This window comes from Ovis canadensis, chromosome 13, assembly GCF_042477335.2.
Source record: "Ovis canadensis isolate MfBH-ARS-UI-01 breed Bighorn chromosome 13, ARS-UI_OviCan_v2, whole genome shotgun sequence".
In the NCBI taxonomy this organism is placed as follows: domain Eukaryota; kingdom Metazoa; phylum Chordata; class Mammalia; order Artiodactyla; family Bovidae; genus Ovis; species Ovis canadensis.
Genome location: NC_091257.1, coordinates 27,113,168 through 27,134,898, shown reverse-complemented (window position 1 = coordinate 27,134,898; position 21,731 = coordinate 27,113,168). Strand labels below are relative to the sequence as shown.

The 21,731-nt window shown below is 48.2% G+C and overlaps 1 protein-coding gene across 4 annotated transcripts in view; it reads left to right on the top strand.

Annotated features, from left to right (window-relative positions):
* The window catches only part of SFMBT2 (Scm like with four mbt domains 2), a 180,207-nt gene extending 159,056 nt beyond the window's left edge, over positions 1 to 21,151 (top strand). For all 4 annotated transcript variants that reach the window (XM_069547183.1, XM_069547182.1, XM_069547184.1 and 1 more), the window contains 6 exons: positions 759 to 868; positions 10,251 to 10,426; positions 11,537 to 11,703; positions 12,038 to 12,301; positions 13,036 to 13,164; positions 16,502 to 21,151. In XM_069547183.1, the coding sequence (XP_069403284.1) occupies positions 759 to 868; positions 10,251 to 10,426; positions 11,537 to 11,703; positions 12,038 to 12,301; positions 13,036 to 13,164; positions 16,502 to 16,642 (987 nt within the window). In that variant the 3' untranslated portion in view covers positions 16,643 to 21,151. The remainder of the gene's footprint in view (positions 1 to 758; positions 869 to 10,250; positions 10,427 to 11,536; positions 11,704 to 12,037; positions 12,302 to 13,035; positions 13,165 to 16,501) is intronic.
* Positions 21,152 to 21,731: the final 580 nt, after the last annotated feature.

The window sequence follows — 21,731 nt, the reverse complement described above, 5'->3', positions numbered from 1 at the left end:
TGAAGCGACTTAGCAGCAGCTGGTCCTTGGGCGTATTGCAGTGGTTCTGGCCATATGCTTATTTTCTTGCACTTGGGACTTGGGAGCGAAGGGGTAGTTTGAGAAAGCTGTCAGATGACATTAGAGACTCAGACTTCCTTTAGAAACACTCTCATCTCTGAGAATTGTCCTAACGTTAAATATGCATAAGTGGGGTCAGCATTAGGTGAGTTTCAAATAATTTGTTAACCCTCTGTACAGATATTTGCTGCTGGTGCTGCTGAGTCACTTCAGTCATGTCCAACTGAATGCAACCCCATAGACGGCAGCCCATCAGGCTCCAAAAGTGTGGGCACAAATCTATCATCTCCGTTTTAGTGATTCCTTTTGAAATATATTTTAAAGAATAAGATGGAATTCTTAGTAACCACTCGTACTGAAGGGGAATCTAGTTGAAGGATGATCAGTGAACCTTTGGAGAAAACAGTATAGTTTTTCTGCAATCTGGAAGGTTAGCGAGAGCTGACCACCCCACCCCTCTTGCCCTCGAGTGACACACACTCTCCCAGGCAGAGGCCTTGGATTTCACTGCCTTCCTATCCCATTGATGGGAGACATCGTTGGTGCCAGTCTGCGAAATATCGTCTCCGACTCCATCCGGCCTATCACTGAATAGAGGTGCAGGGCACACACCCCAGAAGTGTCAGCAGGGTGCTTTCTCGTTTCAGCAGAAATGGATGCAGTTGAAGTTCATGGCCATTCCTTGTTTTTCCCAACAGATTCTTAGCATGCTCATCAACGCAGCTTACAAGCCTGGGAGGGTGTTACGGGAATTACAGCTGGTGGAAGACCCACACTGGAACTTTCAGGAGGAGACGCTGAAGGCCAAGTAAGTGTCTTCAATTCAGGAAGACGTGGGTTCTCAGCTTTCTTTATCTGCCTTTGAAACTGGTCCTTCCTGTTTTTGGCATGGCCCAGAGAAGTGGAATCAACAGAAGGACTGTTGTTCCGCAGTTCTGGGTACCCCGCACAGATGTGCTGGCTACACGCAGTTTATTGTGTTAAATATTCAGAATAAAAATGTGCTAATGAATTGTTCAATCCAAAGGGAAGCCTATTAAGAGAGGAGTTCTCCTAACATTATTATACATTTTTCATTAACAGACCTTAATATCTGATACTGTCAAATCCATGGCAGGCACAGATGTTCTTATCTTTAGAGTTGAGAATTTTAAAAAACAGTGAGAACCAGTACCTCTGTTTGATTTTGGTTAAAACACAGTGGGTGGACATATAGTTGGTTACTAACTTTATTTGGAAACAGGCTAATTAGAAAGGAGCTAATTTGCTTTGCTTTAAGTTTCTGGAACTCAGACTGAGCACACTCCCTGGCTTCCTATGTGAGAACTCAGTTCCTGAGGAGATGGATAGAAAAAGACCCATTTCTCAAAAATAGCTTGATGTTTAATAATTGCTTTGATGGTTTCAGAGGGCTTTTAATATTCACTTAATTCTTTTCCAATGGAATACATTTTCACCAGTCCCCTTCCTATATCACGGTATCCTAAGACTGCATTTTCTTGTAACATTTGGAAAATGATGCTGTTTTAAACAGTGAACTACTTTTCAATGGCTAGAGCATACCTAAGTCCTCTTTTAGAGAAAGTAGTGAAAATTGAAGAATTCTGAAGAATTTCTGTGGCCAACAGTGTTTTCTTCTGGAGTTAACGTACATGAGGACTGAGTGTAGGTGTGGTGAAATTTGCAGTTATATTGCATTCATTGTTAGTTATCCACTCAAAACTTTCCTTGTGTCTTTTTTGAGCATCTCTATAATTTTAGATACAATAAAAGTCATCTAAGGTCCAATGATACTCTGCAAAATCACAGAAGTTAAAGTGAATATATAATACGTGTAAATAAGGACAGTGTTGAGCTGTTGGAAGCATCATGTTGATAAAGGGTGACACCATATTTCAACCTTACCTTCTTTTCCAAGGAATGTTTAAATGAGCTTCACCTATAGCCCCCCCCCCAAAAACAAAACATGTTTTTTTCAAATCTGATAATCTTTATTTTTCTACTATATTTAAGTTGGTGGTCCTTAGCATTGGAGAAGGAAATGGCAACCCACTCCAGTGTTCTTGCCTGGAGAATCCCAGGGACGGGGGAGCCTGGTGGGCTGCCGTCTATGGGGTCGCACAGAGTCGGACACGACTGAAGCGACTTAGCAGCAGCAGCAGCCACAGTAAAATGTTTTCTTCCAAGGTCAGTTCCTACTGGTAGAGGTGGCAGGTAACCTGGGCAAGTATTTACACAGAAAACCCTTATTTCTAGTCTTAAATTTTTTCTGTAAAATTCAATACCTCTAAAATATACATAAGGATATTGAAATAGTAAAAGTACAGGAATCTTAAATTCCGTTAAGATCTCCCCGGCTCCATAAGCAAGCCAGAAACTCGCTCCAAATTCCCAAAATGACAGGGAGAGTTTATTTTGCGCTGTTTGCCCTCATTTTCATGTTCCCAAAGTCGATCAGAGCTTTTATGAAACCAGCCTGACACAATCAAAACAGACACAGCGTGACCCAGCCTTGCTGCCTTGTAAAGGCAGCGTATTACCGATTATATCAAACACGGCAGCGTGTGCCTTAGCAGAATCTTACATAGCAACTTGTAATGAGAAAATGTGCGTCTGAAGTGGGTTTCAAGCGTCTGAATCCGAGTAGCATCTCAAAGCAGCTGCTAATGATGACAGATTTATAGTCAGCAGGAACACCCCTTATAATACTGTGTTGCTTCACCCCTTTCCTTCTGATGTGAAATGACAACTTTTTTAGATCTGGATAACATTGATGTTTTCGTCGGTGCGAATGGGAGGAAAGATGACTTCTTCCCATTTTGCTGAAAGGCTGAAATGCTTTCTGTCATGAATAAATTAACTCAGCGAGGGGGAGAGCTGCTTTAATGCATTTACTTGTCTTGGCTGTGGTCCTCAAATTATAACATCACAGAGAGTGTTCTCAAGAAGAAATAATATGAGCTCTTCATCCATAGGATTTTGCAAATGCTGGCACTTAACATCTGGGGGTTCTGATTGGTTTTTTCCTCTTCTGGAAAGACCTATTAAGAAGGTGGGGGTGGCATTGACAAGGTGGTGGTTGTCAGTCCCTAAGTCATGTCCAACTCTATGTGACCCCGTGGACTGCAGCACGCTGGGCTCCCCTGTCCTTCACTATCTCCTGGAGTTTGCTCAGATTCATGTTTGTTGAAACGGTGATGGAATCTGTAACCTCTTCCACCGCCTTCTCCTTTTAGTGTGAGTCTTTCCTAGCATTATGGTCTTTTCCAGTGAGTCGTCAACATCAAGTGGCCAAAGTATTGGAGCTTCAGCTTCAGCATCAGTCCTTCCAGTGAATATTCAGGGTTGATTTCCTTTAGGATGGACTGATTGGATCTCCTTGCAGTCCAAGGGACTCTCAAGAGTCTTCTCCAGCACCGCAGTCCAAAAACATCAGTTCTTTAGCACTCAGCCTTCTTTATGGTCCAGCTCTCACATCTGTACGTGACTGCTGAGAACCGCATGGACAGTAGTGACAAGATTTGACCCATAAATAGAAGAAAAATAAGCCCTGTCATCTGTTGTTTTCCCCCAGCAATTTTTGCCTGTTTATCCAACAACTGGTGGGCTGCAGTCCATGGGGTCACAAAAGGTCCGACACAACTGAAGTGACTTAGCATGCCTGCATTTCTTTTATACCAGAACAGATTACTGAACTATTTGAAGACTGTATGAGTCTATGATACAATGAGTCTACAACATGGATTGAAAGGCAAAACCAGGAATAGCTCTGTGGAAAAGGGAAACAGGCATACTAGTTAGCTCACTTCAGCAGTTCTAGATGGGAAAGTTGCTTGTTTCTGATGTATGACATTACTAAATCAACCTACATTATTTTGAATATTAGGAGAAAGAATTTAGGCTATGCTTGGCTATACCTTAGGAGGAGTTAAAAGAATTCCTATCCTCTGCATTTAGAGACATTTACTTATGTTTTCCAAAATGTATATAGGATCTTCCTGAGGGGGAAAAAAGACAGTTAGCTCTTGTGTGAATGACTTTTGTGACAGTCTTTATAAAAGCTGGGTGGAGTTTTAATAGATTGTCCCAGTCTTTTGTTACAATTATGCAGAATACTTTAAGAGGAAATATCCTGATTTTTGAGTGAATTATATTTCTTAATCACTTAGGCAGAAACAAGGGGATAAAATCGGATAAAAGGCAAATCTTTACCCTTAGGTGAGTCATGTTCAGCTCTATGGCAATGATGTTTTGGTTCATTTTTCCACAAGCAATGACTAATTCTGCATGTGTTTTCATTTATTGGCATTTATTCATGCCCATACTTTGTGAATGGTAAGATGTAATACTTGGCTATCAAGGAGAATTATTTGAAAAAGGATTCCCTGAGAGATTTTTCACTGAAAAAGATTTTGTCTGTTCATGTTCGTTTTTACTTCGCTCAGACTTGAGAAATCTGCTCTCCTGAAAATGTATGCTGTAAACATTATGATAAGCAAGCAGGTGAGCCAGTTTCTAAAGAAAAGACAGAATTTTTGATGTGTAATAAATTCATCACGATTGGGCACAGCATTTCTGGGTCACATAGACCAGTTGAGGGTGTTCTGAATCAGAATTGTCTTTTGTAAAATAAATACACACCCCGTTTATCACTCAGAGTTCCCATAACTTGAAATACAGGAATCAAGAAAGGAGAGAAATTTTTGAGGAGCTGAGTATCTTAAGACTGAAAGCCAGTGTTGCACTTTCTAGACCTGAGTTCTCAAGTAAGAAGACATGACCTAGGAAGTACAAGCTTTGTTTTGAAAGAAGGTGGGGTCATCCCTTACTGTTTACTTCTAGTGAGAAGAGTGGTTTTTCTCATCACTTGCCAAGCATCCTTATTTTCTTCAGTCATCATCTTTTTTTCCCTTTTAATTCTTCCTTGAATATTTCAGAAGGTAAATTCAGCTTGACAGACTGGAACCTTATTCTCTGTTGTCATATTTCTGTCACAAGTAAATCTTGCATCGCAAACTTTTTTTTTAAAGGTCCCAATATGGGTCATTTTGTAGATGAATGCTAGAACTTAGACCACACTGAAGTCATTCTGCTTGAACTTGCTCTGGTGTTTCCCTTCTGTATTTCTTTTTGACTCAAGGCCCATTTGGATTTTCTCAACTCTTAACGGAAAGAGAAGAGACTGTTTTGCCCAAAACTCTTGTTCCTTTATCTCGTGTGTCTTTCTCCGACTCGTCGCATGCACTCACAGGTCAGTTCAGTCGCTCAGTCATGTCTGACCCTTTGCGACCCCACAGACTGCAGCACGCCAGGCTTGCCTGTCCATCACCAACTCCCAGAGCATACTCAAACTCATGTCCGTTGAGTTGGTGATGCCATCTGACCATCTCATCCTCTGTCATCCCCTTCTCCTCCCACCTTGAATTTTTCCCAGAATCAGGGTCTTTTCAAATGAGTCAGTTCTTCACATCAGGTGGCCAAAGTATTGGAGCTTCAGCTTCACCATCAGGACTGATTTCCTTTGGGATGGACTGGTTGGATCTCTTTGCAGTCCAAGAGACTCTCAAGAGTCTTCTCCAACTCCACAGTTCAAAAGCACCAATTCTTCAGTGCTCAGCTTTCTTTATAGTCCAACTCTCGCACCCATACGTGACTACTGGAAAAGCCATAGTTTTGACTAGACAGATCTTTGTCGGCAAAGTAATATGTCTGCTTTTTAATATGCTGTCTAGGTTGGTCATAGCTTTTCTTCCAAGGAGCAAGCATCTTTTAATTTCATGGCTGCAGTCACCATTTGCAGTGATTTTGGAGCCCCCAAAATAAAGTCTGTCACTGTTTCCACTGTTTCCCCATCTGTTTGCCATGAAATGATGGGGCTGGATGCCATGATCTTTATTTTTTGAATGTTGAGTTTTAAGCCTGCTTTTTCACTCTTCCTCTTTCACTTTCATTAAGAGGATCTTTAGTTATTCTTCACTTTCTGCCATAAGAGTGGTATCATCTGCATATCTGAGGTTATTGATATTTCTCCCGGCAATCTTGATTCCAGCTTGTGCTTCATTCAGCTCGACATTTTGCATGGTGTACTCTGCATATAAGTTAAATAAGCAGGGTGACAATATACAGTCTGGATGTACTCTTTTTCCAATTTGGAACCAGTTGTTCCATGTCCAGTTCTAACTTGCTACTTCACCTGCATACAGATTTCTCAGGAGGCAGCTCAGGTGGTCTGATATTCCCATTTCTTGAAGAATTTTTCACAGTTTGTTGTGATCCACACAGTCAAAGGCTTTGGTTTAGTCGATAAAGCAGAAATAGATGTTTTTTTTTGAATTCTCTTGCTTTTTCGATGATCCAGAGGATGTTGGCAATTTGATCTCTGGTTCCTCTGCCTTTTCTAAAACCAGCTTGAACATCTGGAAGTTCTTGGTTCATGTACCGTTGAAGCCTGGCTTGGAGAACTTTGAGCATTATTTTCCACTCACACATGGATGTAACTCTTTAGTTGGTGGGAAGTTATTGGAAGGCCACACACTTCCTTATTGATGTTGGGCGGGGAGAATCCTCTTCATTTGCCCTCTTAGGGTCAGCGCCTAGGAGCCTGTAAACTAAACTGACAAAAGATAGCAAAATACAAAAACCATTTCTATGCTGGCAGGATGCACGCACACGCGAGTGCGCTATGCTGACGTTGGAGCTTACACCTAAGTCAGGCATAACCTAGTAGGGGGAACGGAATGGGAAGAAGAGGCCTCTGCTGCTGCTGCTGCTAAGTCGCTTCAGTCGTGTCTGACTCTGTGCGACCCCTTAGACGGCAGCCCACTAGGCTTCCCCGTCCCCAGGATTCTCCAGGCAAGAACACTGGAGTGGGTTGCCATCTCCTCCTCCAATGCATGGAAGTGAAAAGTGAAAGTGAAGTCACTCAGTCGTGTCCGACTCTTCGTGACCCCATGGACTGCAGCCCACCAGGCTCCTCCATCCATGGGATTTTCCAGGCAAGAGTACTGGAGTGGGGTGCCATCGCCTTCTCCTAGGGGCAGACAAATAGGTTTCTTTGGGAAATACTAATGGGTTTTTTAAGAGAAAACCTGAGAGATAAGAAAGTTCAGGATAGTTTATGCAGGCAGGAGTGGTCTTTCTTCTTCAAGGCCATGGAACTTTTCCAGGAGATTTATAGTAGGTTTACCCCTGGGATTTATGCCCCAAAGAGGGGATTTATGATGATCCTTGTTTCTCAGAAGTTTCTGCTTCAAGTCCGATAATGGAATCTCCGAAAAAGCTTCTTTCTGCATCTGTTGAATGGTGAGCCATCTTCCTCTTCAGATAGCCTTTCTGTGCACTGTGGGGTCTGTGTGGGTCTCCACGTGGCTGTCAGGGAGCCGGTCCCTCTGAGGTCCTCTTCCTTCCTGTCATGTTTCACAGTGTGCGTCTGACTCCCATGTCAGCTCATCACCCGCTCCCCTCAGCAGATTCCTTTCTCACACTGGGATTTCTCTAGAACCTTGCTAATGCAGCCGCGCTGTGGGAGAAAGAGGAAGAGGTCTTGAGAAAGCAGAAATGTAGCCAGCGCTCCTCTCTGAGGACCATCTGACCCGAGGGTCTGCTCTCCCCCAAGTGTCCTCCTGTGGCTCTCTCCTCCCCCGTCTTTTTCATTATCCTTGGACCTCATCCTTACCCCCCGAGACCTTTTCCTCATTCCCTCCTTCCTTCCAGGAGTGTTATTTGTGTCTGCTGCGCCCTGCCTGATGGTCTCATTCAACATTTCCCCCTTTTTCTTCAGACAACTTGTCGTGTGTGCTTCAGAAACCTCATCTTCAGGTTTACGGCAGCCCTGCTGGGCACTGAATAAAGTCCCAAGGTGAAGCGTTGTCCCTCTGGACTCACCCTGGGATAAAGTGAGAGAGAGGCTCTGGCCCCTGCTTTGGAGCTGCAGCCACATGCCCTTCCTAAAGGAGAATGTCACTGGCATACAGTTGTTGAGCCTTCAGAAGAACAGGAAGGAAAAAACAAGTTGACATAAACTCAAAGGCAGCTTACCTATCCCATTGTTCTTAGTGAACCAGATCTAGGTTTTGAACATGAAATATCTAATTCACAAGTTGCAGCAGTGACGATCTCATGTTGTACTGTCCTTTGTACAAATCGCCCGTGGTCCCTGCCGTGTTTTGAGGCTGACTGTTGGAGATACCCCGCCAACTGAAGATGGTTCAACTTGATTTTTCACTTTACGATGTGAAAGTGACGCACGTTAGGCTGAAACTGTACTTGGACGTGAGACTGTTGATCTTCCCCTGGCTTCTGTGCTGCCCTGCCCTCTGGGGTGGTGGGCGGAGGCCACGGTCCCCCGTCAGCCACGAGACCACGAGGGTGAACCTGAACTCTTCCAACTGTCCCGGACACAGACAGCCCTTCTGGTTTTCACTTCTGTTGTCAGTTAATTACACATGATAGTCAACACTTTATCATGAAATAGGCTTTATATCAGATGGTCTTACCCAACCATAAGCTAATGTAAGTTTCCGGAGCACATTTATGATGGGCAGGTAAAGCTGTGAGGTTTGGTACATTAGATGTATTATTAATACATTGCATTTTCAATGTAGGATGTTTTCAACATAAAATGGGTTTATTGAGATATAACCTCTTATCCGAGGCTTCCCAGGTAGCCTGAGTGGTACAAAGAATCTACTTGCAGTGCAGGAGTTCTTGGTTCGATCCCTGGGTCGGAAAGATCCCTTGGAGAAGGGAATGGCTCCCCACTCCAGTATTCCTGCCTGGAGAAGTGCCATGGACAGAGGAGCCTGGCGGGCTACAGTCCATGAGGTTGCACAGAGTCAGACATGACTGCGCTGCTAATACTAGTGGTGAAGAACCCACCTGCCCGTGCAGGAGACTGAAGAGGCCCGGAATTGATCCGAGTCAGGAAGATCCCCTGGAGAAGGAAGTGGCAGCCCACTCCAGGACTTTTCCCTGGGGATCCCATGGACAGAGGAGCCTGGCGGGCTCCAGTCCATGGAATCACAGAGAGTCGGACACGACCGAGGGGCTGAACACAGTCCCCATCGGGAGTCAAGGAAGATCTGTACACAGGTGTATAAAAGAGCACTTGGGCCCTGCTGATGTGGAAGCTGACAAGGCCGGCCTTCCCTGGTGGTTCTTTCTCTCTCGGGCAGTTTTTCCTAAAAGTAACACAAGTGTTCTCAGCCAGTTACCACTCCGTGCATCTTTGCTGGAAAATCAATTATCGTTCAGGATTTCCTCTTAACAATTAGGGGGTCCCTCAAGGGCAGAGTTTAATAGGCCCAGTTGTTTTGATGGGTCCTCATTTCAGTGGACTCTTAAGTTTAGTGAGATGTGAATTAATTGAAGACCTGGGATCTGTTGCCAACTGAAAGATTTATAATCATTTTGTACCAATGATAGTTGTAAAAACTGTATTGAAAGGTGACTCAAACCTATTTCCAAGAACTTACCTTTTCAGCCAGGGTGATTTACAGCATTTTAATGAGGGCTGCAGGACCTACTTTTAAGACAAGAGGCCATCCAACCTGCTTTTCAGAAGATCTGGGTTCTAGTTTTGCATTGGTGATTTCATACGGTTTTTCTTGGGCAGGAGAAAGTTTTTTTCTCAAGAGTCTTGAGCCATGAATGACACTGTTTGGATTCCAGAAGCATTCTGAAGCAGTGTTCAGTCACATATACCCTGGTGAGAGTGGGCTTCCCACGTGGTTCAGACTGTAAAGAATCTGCCCGCAGTGCAGGAGACCTGGGTTCAATCCCTGGGTCAGGAAGATCTCCTGGAGAAGGGAATGGCTCCTCACTCCAGTATTCTTGCCTGGAGAATCCCATGGACAGAGGAGCCTGGTGGGCTGCAGAGTCAGACATGACTGAGTGACTTTGACTTCACTCAGTAGTGAGAATGCACCGAGTGGAAGCCTTTTTTCGGGATCCCAGGTTCTTTCTGGGTGTCAGTGACCATGCGTTCGGTCACCACGAACGTTGCCCACAGCACTGGGCATTTCTTAAAAACAGTTCTGTGAGCTCATAAGGAACAACGGAAGCAGATGGAAGAGAAACCACACACAACCCACCCCGCTGTTAGAGAGCGAATGCGCTGCTCAGGAGTCCACTGTGTGGAAGAGATCTGAGCGAGCCCGTGCTCTCTTCATCACCGTTCCTTCTGTTTCCAGGTACAGAGGCAAAACGTACCGGGCTGTGGCCAAGATCGTCCGCACCTCCGACCAAGTAGCGGACTTCTGCCGCCGGGTCTGTGCCAAGCTCGAGTGCTGTCCAAATTTGTTCAGTCCTGTGCTGGTTTCTGAAAACTGCCCGGAGAACTGCTCTATTCACACCAAAACCAAGTACAGTAAGTGGCAAGCGAAAGGAACAGCGACCTGTGGCTCTGCGCTACAGGGTGATGTAGTTGGTGGGCTGTGTTTCTTTTTTTCCCAGACCTTTCAAATAGCTTTTCATAGGAATAGCTGCAGGAGAATTCTTTAAGGTTTGCTTGGTAGATGCTCGTGCGTTTCTTTCCTGGTGTAAAGAATGGGAGGGGCTGTCTCTGGTTCTTTGGGGACCACAGCCCTGGATGAGCTGCACCATGGTTCTCTTTGGGTATCAGACACTAATGTATAAGTGTTTGTTCACTTACCCCAGGGGGTTTCTTGATGGTTTTTATAAACGCCATCTTCATGGACCTAGTGGGAGGTACTGGAAATAAACAGTTTTGGTTGGTCATTTTGCATCCAAGGAAATTGCAGTCTGGAGGCTGGTGACTTTCCTCTGCCACACAGTCACCGTGAAGATGTGTGGACCCCCGTCTGTCACCTGGGTGTTTTCTTTCTGATGCCTCCAGCCGTTAGATAAAGTTTCCATTGGTGCATTTGGTTCTTTTTTGAGAGCTCCATACGGAACAGTTGAAGCTTCAGTTAATTGGGGAAGTGTTCTGGATGGTGATCATCATTGGAAACTGGATCGCAGTTGGTTTTAATTAGTTGATTAGACATTCAACTTATATAATACATCAGTATTATTGAAATTTGGTGAGAAATTTTCTAAGTAGCGCTCTAAGGGGGTAACACAGACATACAGCTCTGCTGTTGAATTCAGAAGTAAGGTGAGTGTCCACTGAATGAGGAAAGAATAACAGGTAAGGAAATAGTACTTGAAAAGGAGAAAGATGCCCCATTAATTTGGCCTGTGTGTTCACCACCAGTTCTGAGAGGGACCACTTCTGCCCTTGATGCCTGTGACCACAAGGGCATTGAGACAGGGTTCTTCCCTGTGAGCTATTTTGTCAGAATTGTTCCCCGGGATGAGAACGGGATGTGAAGCTTCATCTCAAGTGTTTCTCTCTCTATCTCACTTCCTCCCTCCCTCTCCCTTCATTTTTCCATCTCTCCTCCCTCCCTCTTCCTCCACATATGCCCTGGATGTAACCTTTTAACAACGACTTTAACCATCTCTCTCCCTGTAGCTTATTACTATGGGAAGAGAAGGAAGATCAGCAAGCCCCCAATTGGGGAAAGCCGCGTTGAGAGTGGACACCCTAAACCGGCCAGACGCAGGAAGCGACGAAAATCCATGTTTGTGCAGAAGAAGCGGAGGTCGTCCGCTGTGGACTTGGCCGCAGGCTCCGGAGAGGTACGTCCGGCTTGGACGCTGCTGACCGTCGATCGATCGGGAAGCAGGGCCACAGCTTCACTGCTGCTGCCGAGGCCGTGGTTTGATGCTGAGTGGTGGGGATCATGAGCTGGTACCCTGTCTTACTTGTAGAACAGACTTAAAACTGCAGCGTCTCTGGCAGACAGAGGTGCCACTGGGGCCCTGGGTGGGACCCTGGGGTCCGTCTTCTGGGCCTCCTTGGACAGGCCTCACCAGCAGGGCAGCACAGGTGCCAGGTGGGAGAGGGTTTGGGGGGAATTGCAGGCCCCCTCCTGCCTTCTCTGCCGACTCAGCGCACCTCCCATCCCCCTAGGAGAGCGAAGAGGAGGATGCAGACGCCATGGACGATGACTCTGGGAGTGAGGAGACCGGCTCCGAGATCCGTGATGACCAGACAGACACGTCCTCAGCTGAGGTGCCCTCCACCCGGCCCCGGAGGGCCGTGACCCTGCGGAGCAGCGTGGAGGCCGAGCGCCGGGCCCCTGTGGAGAGGTCGCGCAGGGCCCGGAGGGCGCCGGCCGCCCCCCAGGCCGAGGGAGCCCCCCGGAGCCCAGCCACCAGCCAGGAGGCAGCAGAGGTGAAGCGTGGGTTGCGTGGACTGGCTTGTCTGGTGTCCGCAGTGGAGACAGCTCCGGGCGCACTTGGGCCCCTGGTTTAAGATAAATCTCTAGCAGCTGCTCCCGCTGAGTTCCTGAATCGGGCCCAGAAATCCTGGTACTCCTCATCCAATGAAGGGGGCAGTGAGCCTCAAGATGGGGTTCTGGGGAAGACTTTAAAGCCACAGGGACTCTTGTCAGGGGAACAGAGAGCAAGTCCTCATGGTTCTGTTAAACCCTGGGCTTTCCTTCCTTAGGAGACCTTATGGCGCTATAAAATGTGTAATCGGGGCGTCAGGTCTCCCCTGAACCCACGTGTTACACAGTCAGCTGGCAGGTTGCCGGCACCAGCATCACACATGTCCACGGGGAGCAGCCTCTCCGACCATCACTGTCTCCTGCCACTTCTTTTCCACCAGGGATGGAGCTAGTGACGGGCTGGCCCCAGACCTCCTGAGCGTGGGAGTCACTGTCACCACCGCCATGCCTTCTTTTCTTGTTTTTAATTATCTCTAAAGACGCACAAGTCTTAGGAGCGGAGTCACAGCCCGGACGAGTTGCTTAGCGCCTCCCTGGACACTGGCTGTATCTGTGTCTGCCCGGGTGCCCAGTGAGGAGGCCGCGTGCAGTCCAGGAAGTCCGGATGCAGCCCGCTGGGAGTGTCCCGCCATCTGGGAAGCAATGAAAAGACCTCTCGCTTTCCTTCTGTCTGCAGGATGTGAAGCAGGAGGAGGAGGAAAGGTTGGTTCTGGAGAGCAACCCGCTGGAGTGGTCGGTGACAGACGTGGTGAGGTTCATCAAGCTGACGGACTGCGCGCCCCTGGCCAAAATATTTCAGGAGCAGGTACGGGCTTCTGTCCTGGCTGTGTCAGCTGGCTTGGAGTCGGCCACGCCAGGGGGAAGGGGCTTGTCGCCACCGGGGGCAGGAGAGCAGGAAGCCAGGGCTCCACACATGGTCCCACCAGCACGCCTGTGGGGGCTCTGACATCTGATGGAGATGACATCTCGGGTTTCCCCTGGGCATTCTCGGATTCCCCTTGGTGGGGGAGAGGAGGCGCTGGGGGGTCTTAGGCGGCCTGGCCGGGCTGGTGGTCAGTGCTCCAGGCTTTGCCTTTGCTGGCGGGTGGGGGACGCTCTGTCCCCTAGTCGACCAGTTGTCATCTGAGAGGCTTCTGTCTTCCCAGCTCCACCTTCCAGGAGAGAGAGCAGAGGCTTTGGTTGGTTGCTTCATTGGTGCCCGTTGGCACTTCTGGGCTGCCCGCTTGTTGAGTAGTAAAGTCATAGGACATGAGTTTGAGCAAACTCCAGGAGATGGTAGAGGACAGGGAGGGCTGCCGTGCTGCAGTCCACAGGGTCGCAGAGAGTCGGACACGGCGGAGAGACTGAACAGCAAGGATGATACAGTCACAGGAGGGCAGCAGACAGACAGAAGCCTGAAGCTCTGGCCACCGAGTCACACCTGGGGCCCCACGGCCCTGGCCAGTCTTCCTCTCTCCACCCTCCTGAGTCTTCCTGTGATTGTCTTATTTGTAACCCCCAGGGCTTTCAGGGAAAATAGAGAAAAGTCGACTTGATCTTCCCAGAGGCAGAAGCCCTCAGGCCACTGCGTTTTACTGAACACTGCTTTCATCACCGTTCTTCAGCCCTGTTGATTCCTTTCCTAAATATCTGGTAATAAGCAAGGAAGCGAAAACAAAGCTGATTTGAGGGAAAGGCTAAATTACTGCTTATCCTGAGTCATCCTGCATTAGACTTTAACCCCTGTTTAAAGTAAAACGTCAGAAAGTTCCGTGCCTTCCGAAGTTAAGACGTCTGAAACATTCCTGACCTCTCTTAGGATCAACAAGGTACATCTTCGCATGTCGCTGAGAGACTCGGCCCTGTGTCCCTATTTATTTCTCTTATAGAGAGAAAAATAGGTAGAATTCAGTTGATTGCAGCCTTGCTTGTATTTAGCTTCTACATTAGGCCGTTTCGTCTGTCGCAGTAGAAGGCTGTCATGGGGCTACCTGAAGTCTGTGGGCACTTGTGGGTGTTTTGTTCACTCAGACCTTCAATTACTAATTTGTTCTTTCACCTTTGAGCCCAAATGCCACAGCTCTGATATGATGAGGCCTCCAGGGGGTCACTTCAGGTGTCGGATGAGTTTTTAGGTGAACAAGGAGGGGCTGGGGGTTTAGCCTGTGTGAGAGTTCACAGCACACGGAATCACAGCCACACGCCTTCCCTCCCCTGATTCTGAGTGGTAAATTCAGAGACTTGTCATAATCACCAGGAGCTTTTACAAAAATTACAAGTTTCCTGTTACCAGAATATATGCTTTTTAATTCTGAAATGTTACAGCAGCTGCTTAAAAAACCTATACTCTATAATTTCATGCTGCAAACACGTACATTATGTAGGAAACCACCACACATGTATAAAAACACAGAACTCATAAAATTTTGCCAGTCACTCACCTTTTGTGAATCAGAGCCATGCAGTAAGCAAACTGCCCAAACTCCTTCTCCTCCGTTTCTTCTCACCCTCCAGATTCTTCATCATTTCCTTTCCCCATCTTTGGACTTCCGTGTTCACCACGGCGAGTTCTTCCCGTTCATTCTCTTGGCACGTGTTCAGTAAGCCCCTGTTATGTGCCAGCGGGAACTGCTCTGGGTGCTGAGGGTGGAGCAGGGGCAGCAAAGACCCCACGCCCTGCTTGGCTCGCTGCTTTGACAGACAGTTCAGCACGAGGCTGTCCCTGGCCCCCCAGCATCTCCAGCTCTGGGGACCTTTCTCATCTGTGCCCTGGGTGGCTCCTTGCACAGGTGTGTCTGTTCCCAGGCTGCAGGAGAAAGCCTGTCTCACTCATTTTGTGTCTCCTGCAACTTCTCTGGGCGCTGACACTTCAACTAGTTCTATATATATTTTGTCCGAGTCTTAGCCACCTCATGGACTTCAGCCCACAAGGCTCCTCGGTCCATGGCGGTTCTCCAGGCAAGAATACTGGAGTGGGATGCCATGCCCTCCTCCAGGGGATCTTCCCGACCCAGGGATCGAACCCAGGTCTCCTGCATTGCAGGAGGATTCTTTTACCAGCTGAGCTACCAGGGAATCCAAGAGGCTTATAGCACCTCCCCCAAAATTAATTTATGAATTTAGGGTTTGTTTGGTTTTTTTGCTTTAGAGGTTTACAGAATAGCTAAATAAGCCATCAGTTTAAGAACAAACACTGCCTCTGTGAAACTCCCTGACCCCTGCTGAGGTGCCTGCCTGCGTCAGTGCTGGGGCTCCTGGGTGTCTGCTCCTGCCCACCACAACCTCTGTCGTTACCTTGGGCCTGCAGGCTCTCGGACCCTCACCCATTTCCTCCGAATGTGAAGGCTTGGTGCCCTGGAAGGGGTTGCAGTGATAGTCAGTAACCCAAACAGCATCCAGATGAATAGACCCAGTCCTTACAGGAAGCAGGCTGGTCAAGAGGCAGAGCTGCCTGATGGGGGTGGTCCTAAAGCCTCAGGCTGAGCCCTCTTGCTCTTCTTTCTACAGTGACTGCGGTTCACCCACCATTGAGTGAATCTCTCCATTGTGTATGGATGCAGAAAGCTAAATAAGACAGCCCAGAGGCTTACTCAGCAGAAAGCTAAATAAGACAGGCCTCAGGGCTCATTCTGGGTGGCGCAGGTTACAGATGTGAGGGTGTGTGTGCACACACGTGTCCACGTGCATGTGTTCTCCCGTGGAGGATCGTGTTGTGTGGTAAGGTCGTCTCTCCCTTCCTGATGGGAACTGTCAGGGCTGGTGTCCTGTTGGTGGAGAGCCCTTTCCAGGGCTCAGAGAGTCACAGCAGAGCAGCAGGGGGACGCCACAGCCCAGGAAGGGCTGGACCTGGGGTTCAGGGCAGCTTGCACACCACAGCCCCAAGGGCTGGACCCTGGGGACAGCCCAGTCCAGCCCTCCATCCCTCGTGGTCCAGGCTAGTGAATTTCACAGTAGCCAGTGTTCTCTTAGCAGAAAGGTTTTCTCAACAAGGGGTTAGGCAGCCATCAAGCCAAATTGCCATCTTGGCCGGCGCTCACCAGGCCCGGAGGGGACGAGAGCCACCCCTCCTGCCCTGGGCTGGGGATGAAGCCCGCCACGGCCCAGGCGCCCCATTGAGTCCTGTCCCATCTGTCTCGGCTCTAACCCGCTCTCTCTCCCAGCAGGACATCGACGGGCAGGCGCTGCTGCTGCTGACACTCCCCACGGTACAGGAGTGCATGGAGCTGAAGCTGGGCCCCGCCATCAAACTCTGCCACCAGATTGAGCGGGTCAAGGTGGCCTTCTACGCCCAGTATGCCAACTGACCCCTCCCAGTCCCAGGCTGCCCACCAGCCCAGCGAATGCCACGTCTTGGGTCTCAGGAGGTTTCCCGGGCTGGAACTTCCATTTTCCCCAGACGTGTGTGATGGTGCGTCCAACAGGTGTCCAAATGAGGGCCTCCTCCGCCCACCAGCCTGCTCGACATTTCCGTGTTTGCAGAGCACCCGAGGCCACAGCAGTGGTCCTGCAGGGTGTGAGTTACCGCTCACACCCCACGGGTGTGGACCTGCATCTCTGTAGACCACACCCCATCTTTCTCCTGCCCCAAACCAGGCAGCTTCCTAAGCCAAGGCCCATGCTTCAAAAACCCAGGCGCAGGTGATGACTTTTTCATCGTGACCCAAGAGGAGGTCTTCCGGTGACTTCACGGTCATTGTACCCCAAGTGCCTCCCTAGGTGCTTCTTTCAGGTCGAAATGCGTGGCTGTCGCTGCAGTTTGGTCTCACGCACGGCTCTGGGTGATGTTTTGGATGACAGCGGAAAAGGGACTCCGCCTGTTGGGCAGTGAAGGAAGGAACATGTCATGGTGGGGCGGTGGGCATCCAGGGAGCCTTCAGGGAGGAGGCATGCTTGCCATCCTGTATGGAACCTTCAAGGGCCCCGCATTCTGAATAACTGCGACCAGATGGGAGAGGGGCTTCTTGCATCCCTTAGGGCATCTTGCCTTGTGCATTGAAGGCAGAGAGCTTCGTTCCGGAGAGCAAGGCTGGGGGAGACTGGGGAAAGCTGCTGATGCACCGGCTCCTCCCCTGAGGGGTCACTGCTCCGGGTCTCCCGGGGAGGTCCCCTCCGAGCCCCAGCTCGGTCACCCCTGCAGAGCCACTCGCGCCCCTGGGTCGGCCAGTGACTGACCCCGTCATCTGGGCTGACGCTGAATCACCCTGGACCTCCTGGTGAAGCAACAGGTGTGAACTCTGACGATGTCAGATGTCCCCTCGTCCCCAGCGCACTCCTGCTGCCAGGGGAGAGTCTGGATTGGCCAGAAGGAGACAAAGAGATGGACGGTGTAATGCTGCAGCCCACCCTGCCCTGGTTTACTTAGGATGTCCCTTGGCAGTTTTCATTAAGTGGGGCTCGTCATTTATAGAAAGATCCATGACTCCAGGAGCCAGCTGGTCTCTGGAACCAGGCACTTGTCCACATGTACCCTGCAAGGAGCTGTTACATTTTTTTCAGTCCCAAACGGACCATTGTCTTCTGTGCTGGTTGTTGCTCAGATGTCTTTTTCAACTTGTGTGCGGAAGCTCAGCCTCCACATTGCCCAGGAGAAGCGTGGGTGCACAGCCTTCTCTTCCTTTATTACCTTGACCTTTTCTCTTTGATGAGAGTGTCAACAGTTCCAGGAATAACGTCCTGGGCGGGCTGATGAGCTGCTTGTATTTCTGCAACATACGGAGGCCCGGCGTCCTGTCAGATCTTGAGAGGCTCATTTCACGCAGGCTAACCTTCTCTTGTCATCTGTCACCAATACTGATGAAAAGGGGAAACACGCATTTAGTGGTTGAGGCTGTCATCTCCCCGTGACTGACCTAAGGCAGGTTTAAACATTTGGCAATGGACTTGCCTGGGCGCCTCGGCCGGGAGCCCTGTCTTCTCAGCCCATGAACACGGGCAGTTCCGTGGGGAGTCAGGCCTGGCCTGTGGTTTGATTTTTCTTCTCCGGGCTCAAGTTTCCACCCCTTCTCTGTTCTTCACCTCTTGTCTCCTGGGTCCTGGGGCTTTTGTCCAGCTCTGTCAGCCGCTTGAGAAGGGCTTCCTTGAAAGGCCTTGGGTGTTTTCCTGCCTCGGACACACTTGTGATCCTCACTGTGGCCTTTTCTAGCTGAGCTCGTCCCATTGCACATGTGGTGCAAATGAAGCGGGGGACACTCACTCTTTCACAATGCGTGTCACCTTCTCGTGCCCTCCCTGAATGGCACTGGGGTGGGTTGCTCTGGAGTCAGGTGCTCTCTGGTGCCCGTGGCAGGGATAAGCCCTGGAGCCCACCCCGAGGAGCTGGAGGCCTCCCACCTGGCAGCCGAGGAAGACATCCCTCCCGAGGGGCCAGGTGCGCAGAGGCCCCCTCGTCCTCTTTGAGGGCTCAGCGCTGTCAACCTGCGTGCCTGGTGAGGGGCCGGCCGTGCTGGGCCAGGGGAGGTCCAGCTGCAGCTTGGGGCTGTCAGGGTGTTGTCAGCCCGCCGTGCTAGGAGCCGGGAGACTCTTCAGGGTCAAGAAGATGGTTTTTTTTTTTTTTTTGGTTCTGAGTGCTGCCCATGCATCCTCCGGCTCTGATTCTCTGGGAATTCCCTGCTGGCTCTGTGCCCCTTTGAGTCAGCAGGATTGAGCTGCAGAGTGTCAGGTGGCATTCATGTCTTTGTAGGGTTCACCGCTCACCAGCTTCCGTCTCAGAGAAACGGCCAGTTTTCGAGGAACGTTTGCCTGTCGTGACTGTGTCGTTACTGTGTTTTTGTCCCTTGTGGCGGGAAGAGTTCATCTCACACCTGTAGCCGCCAGCGTACCACGGCCCCTGGGATAAACCCGTATTGGTTGAAATGCTCCACCCAGTGATGCCCCCTTCCCTCTTCATCTCCAAATGCTGCCATCTCCCCACAGTCTCCCAGAAGATGCTTTGGGACCAGAGTCCTCTCCTCTGTGTGCACCACACCACTTGGTCCCTTCAGGAACTGCCTGAGATGCAGATGCTTCAGTCTGTGCAGTGTACCACCTCATCTCGAAGGCTGAGACTCCATCTCTCAGTCCCACCCTAAAGCTGAGGACGCTTCCGTCGACCTCTGACCTCTTGACTGTTTGTGTCCTGTGTTAGGAAAATCTCTTTCCCACAAAAATGTAAACCTAGAAAGAGTAAGTAAGGTATGACCCCCATTACAGAAGAACTCATTTTTTGCTTATCAAAAAAAAAAAAAAGCAAAAACCCAGTTTCCTTCACCACAAAGTTGCATAGTATGGAGAAATCTGTCACTTCTAAAATTAGGTTCATTTGATCAAAGTTTGACTCACAGTTTGCGCTGTACAGCTGTTAGGTTGCTTTGCCTTATTTGATCATATTTGAACGATGATTTCCTGTGTTTGATCTGTGTCTCAATGAATTAGAGTGACTCAGACCTTTCCCACTGGCCCCTCTGGCCCACACGACAGTCTCTGGAAGGTTGGTTTTGATCAGCCTTTGAAGATTGGTCTCAGTTTCCTTAATTTGTGTCAGAGAATCTGGAGTGTTGTTATCAGGCGAGTTCTGAACCTTGCTTTTTATCCTAAACCAAATGTCCCTATCTAAGGGTGTCTCTCCCTTCGTTTTGGAAGCATTAGAGGTTTCATACTTCTTTTGTCAAACACCCATTTGTGTTTATTTCTGTAGATAGAACTGTAGACACAGTTACATTAAGTAGAGTCTCTGTGATTTGAGCAGTATTGTTGCTCTTTTGGTGAATCTAGGCTCCAAGTCCTGCTCTATCCTTTTGTCTTTAGAAAACTGAGATCAAAGGTACAGTTTTTTGAAGGTAAAAATAGTTAATTTTCAGGTATCTGTAGTTTTTAAGGAAAAAACAGTTGTTACGGAGACATGCACACGGTTTATGAAATAACTAAATAACGAGAGAAGGTCCGTTGGCAACAATGACAGTGTCATGATTCTCTTTCTTCCCTCACTTGTTCCCTTCTGTTCAAGAGTTCTCTGGAAATTGCTTTACTCCTTTCAGCTGGGTGGTTTTTACGTTGGGCAACTCACAGCTTTTATCACTAGGGTTGATTTGCACAGATCCTGACCCAAGGCAACAGTATCCATCTGTGCTATTTTTGACCCACTGAATTCACCTAAAAATTGTAAGTGCTGACACGGTGCTGCCTTGGGTTTTGGTTAAGAAAAGCGTCTCTGGTTTAGAGGATCAGTAATAACACAGTATCCTGAGCTGCAGACTTTCTGTCTTACTGGTTTTATTTTAAAAATGGCTAGATTGGGTACCACTTAGGACCAGTAGGTCAATAGCTGCATCGCCAGACAGATTGGGTGCTTCATGTGGACCAGAGGGATGTGTTGAAGAAAAAGTTCTAATCGACATTTGCTGAAAACCACTTTGCAGTGGGAGATGGAAAACAAAAAGTGTTTTAAATGACAGAAAAAAAAGATCATCTCATTTGTTGTTCAGAATGGGAGCCTGCATGAGGTCTAGAAGCATAAACCACCCCTAGTCGTGACCATCGAAAGCTGTTTTACTGCTCTGCATTCCGGTTTGAATAGTTTGTATTGGAACTTGATTCATATCTTGTGTCTGTTCTGGTGCGTAGAAGAGAAAAGTTGGTGTTTTTACTTTTGAAATTTGCAGGACAAGAGGGCATGTCATTGATTTGCTGTAAGATTATATTCTGTATATATGTTTTCATGTAAATAAATGAAAATCTATATCAGAGTTATATTTTAATTTTTATTCTAAGTGAAAAAAACCCCTTTTTACTTGAAAAAATTGTAAGCCACATTGTTAATAAAGTAAGAATAAATTCTATGGTTCTGTTTGTGTCTTTATGTGGAAAGTTATTAAATATTATTTTTAAGGTTTGAGTTAAGATTATCTCATGTTTTATTTCCCACCATGCACTGAAGCAAATGTTTATAGGGTTTTAGTAACCGTGGCTCTCAAAATCCTGTGTTACTTTTCAAGGTCACCTGCAGGTTCTGGATATTTTTACTCAGGAACTTGTGTTTATTCTTTTTATTAAAACATTATATCCTCACACAATCGCCTCCAGCCTTCCCATTTTCCATTCTTTCAGTTATTTTATGATCACCTTGTGCATTAGTAGGGACACTGCTTTATGGCCGTGAGAGTGATAAGTAAGCAACTATGTTTAAATTTTTCACTGCCCTTCAGTGACACAAATAGGTACAAGCATCCAGGTCGCAAGAAGAGATTTTTGCACAGATCCTGGGGTCTCTGTCTCCAGGTTAGAATGTCCCTTCTCCTCCCCTACCACTGCCTGGGGAGCATCACTGAGGGACATATAAGGTGAGGGGACGAGAGACCTTTAGGGAACGGAGGTGGGAGAGTGCTGAGCAATTTCTGCTTCCAACCGCAGCCTGTCTCC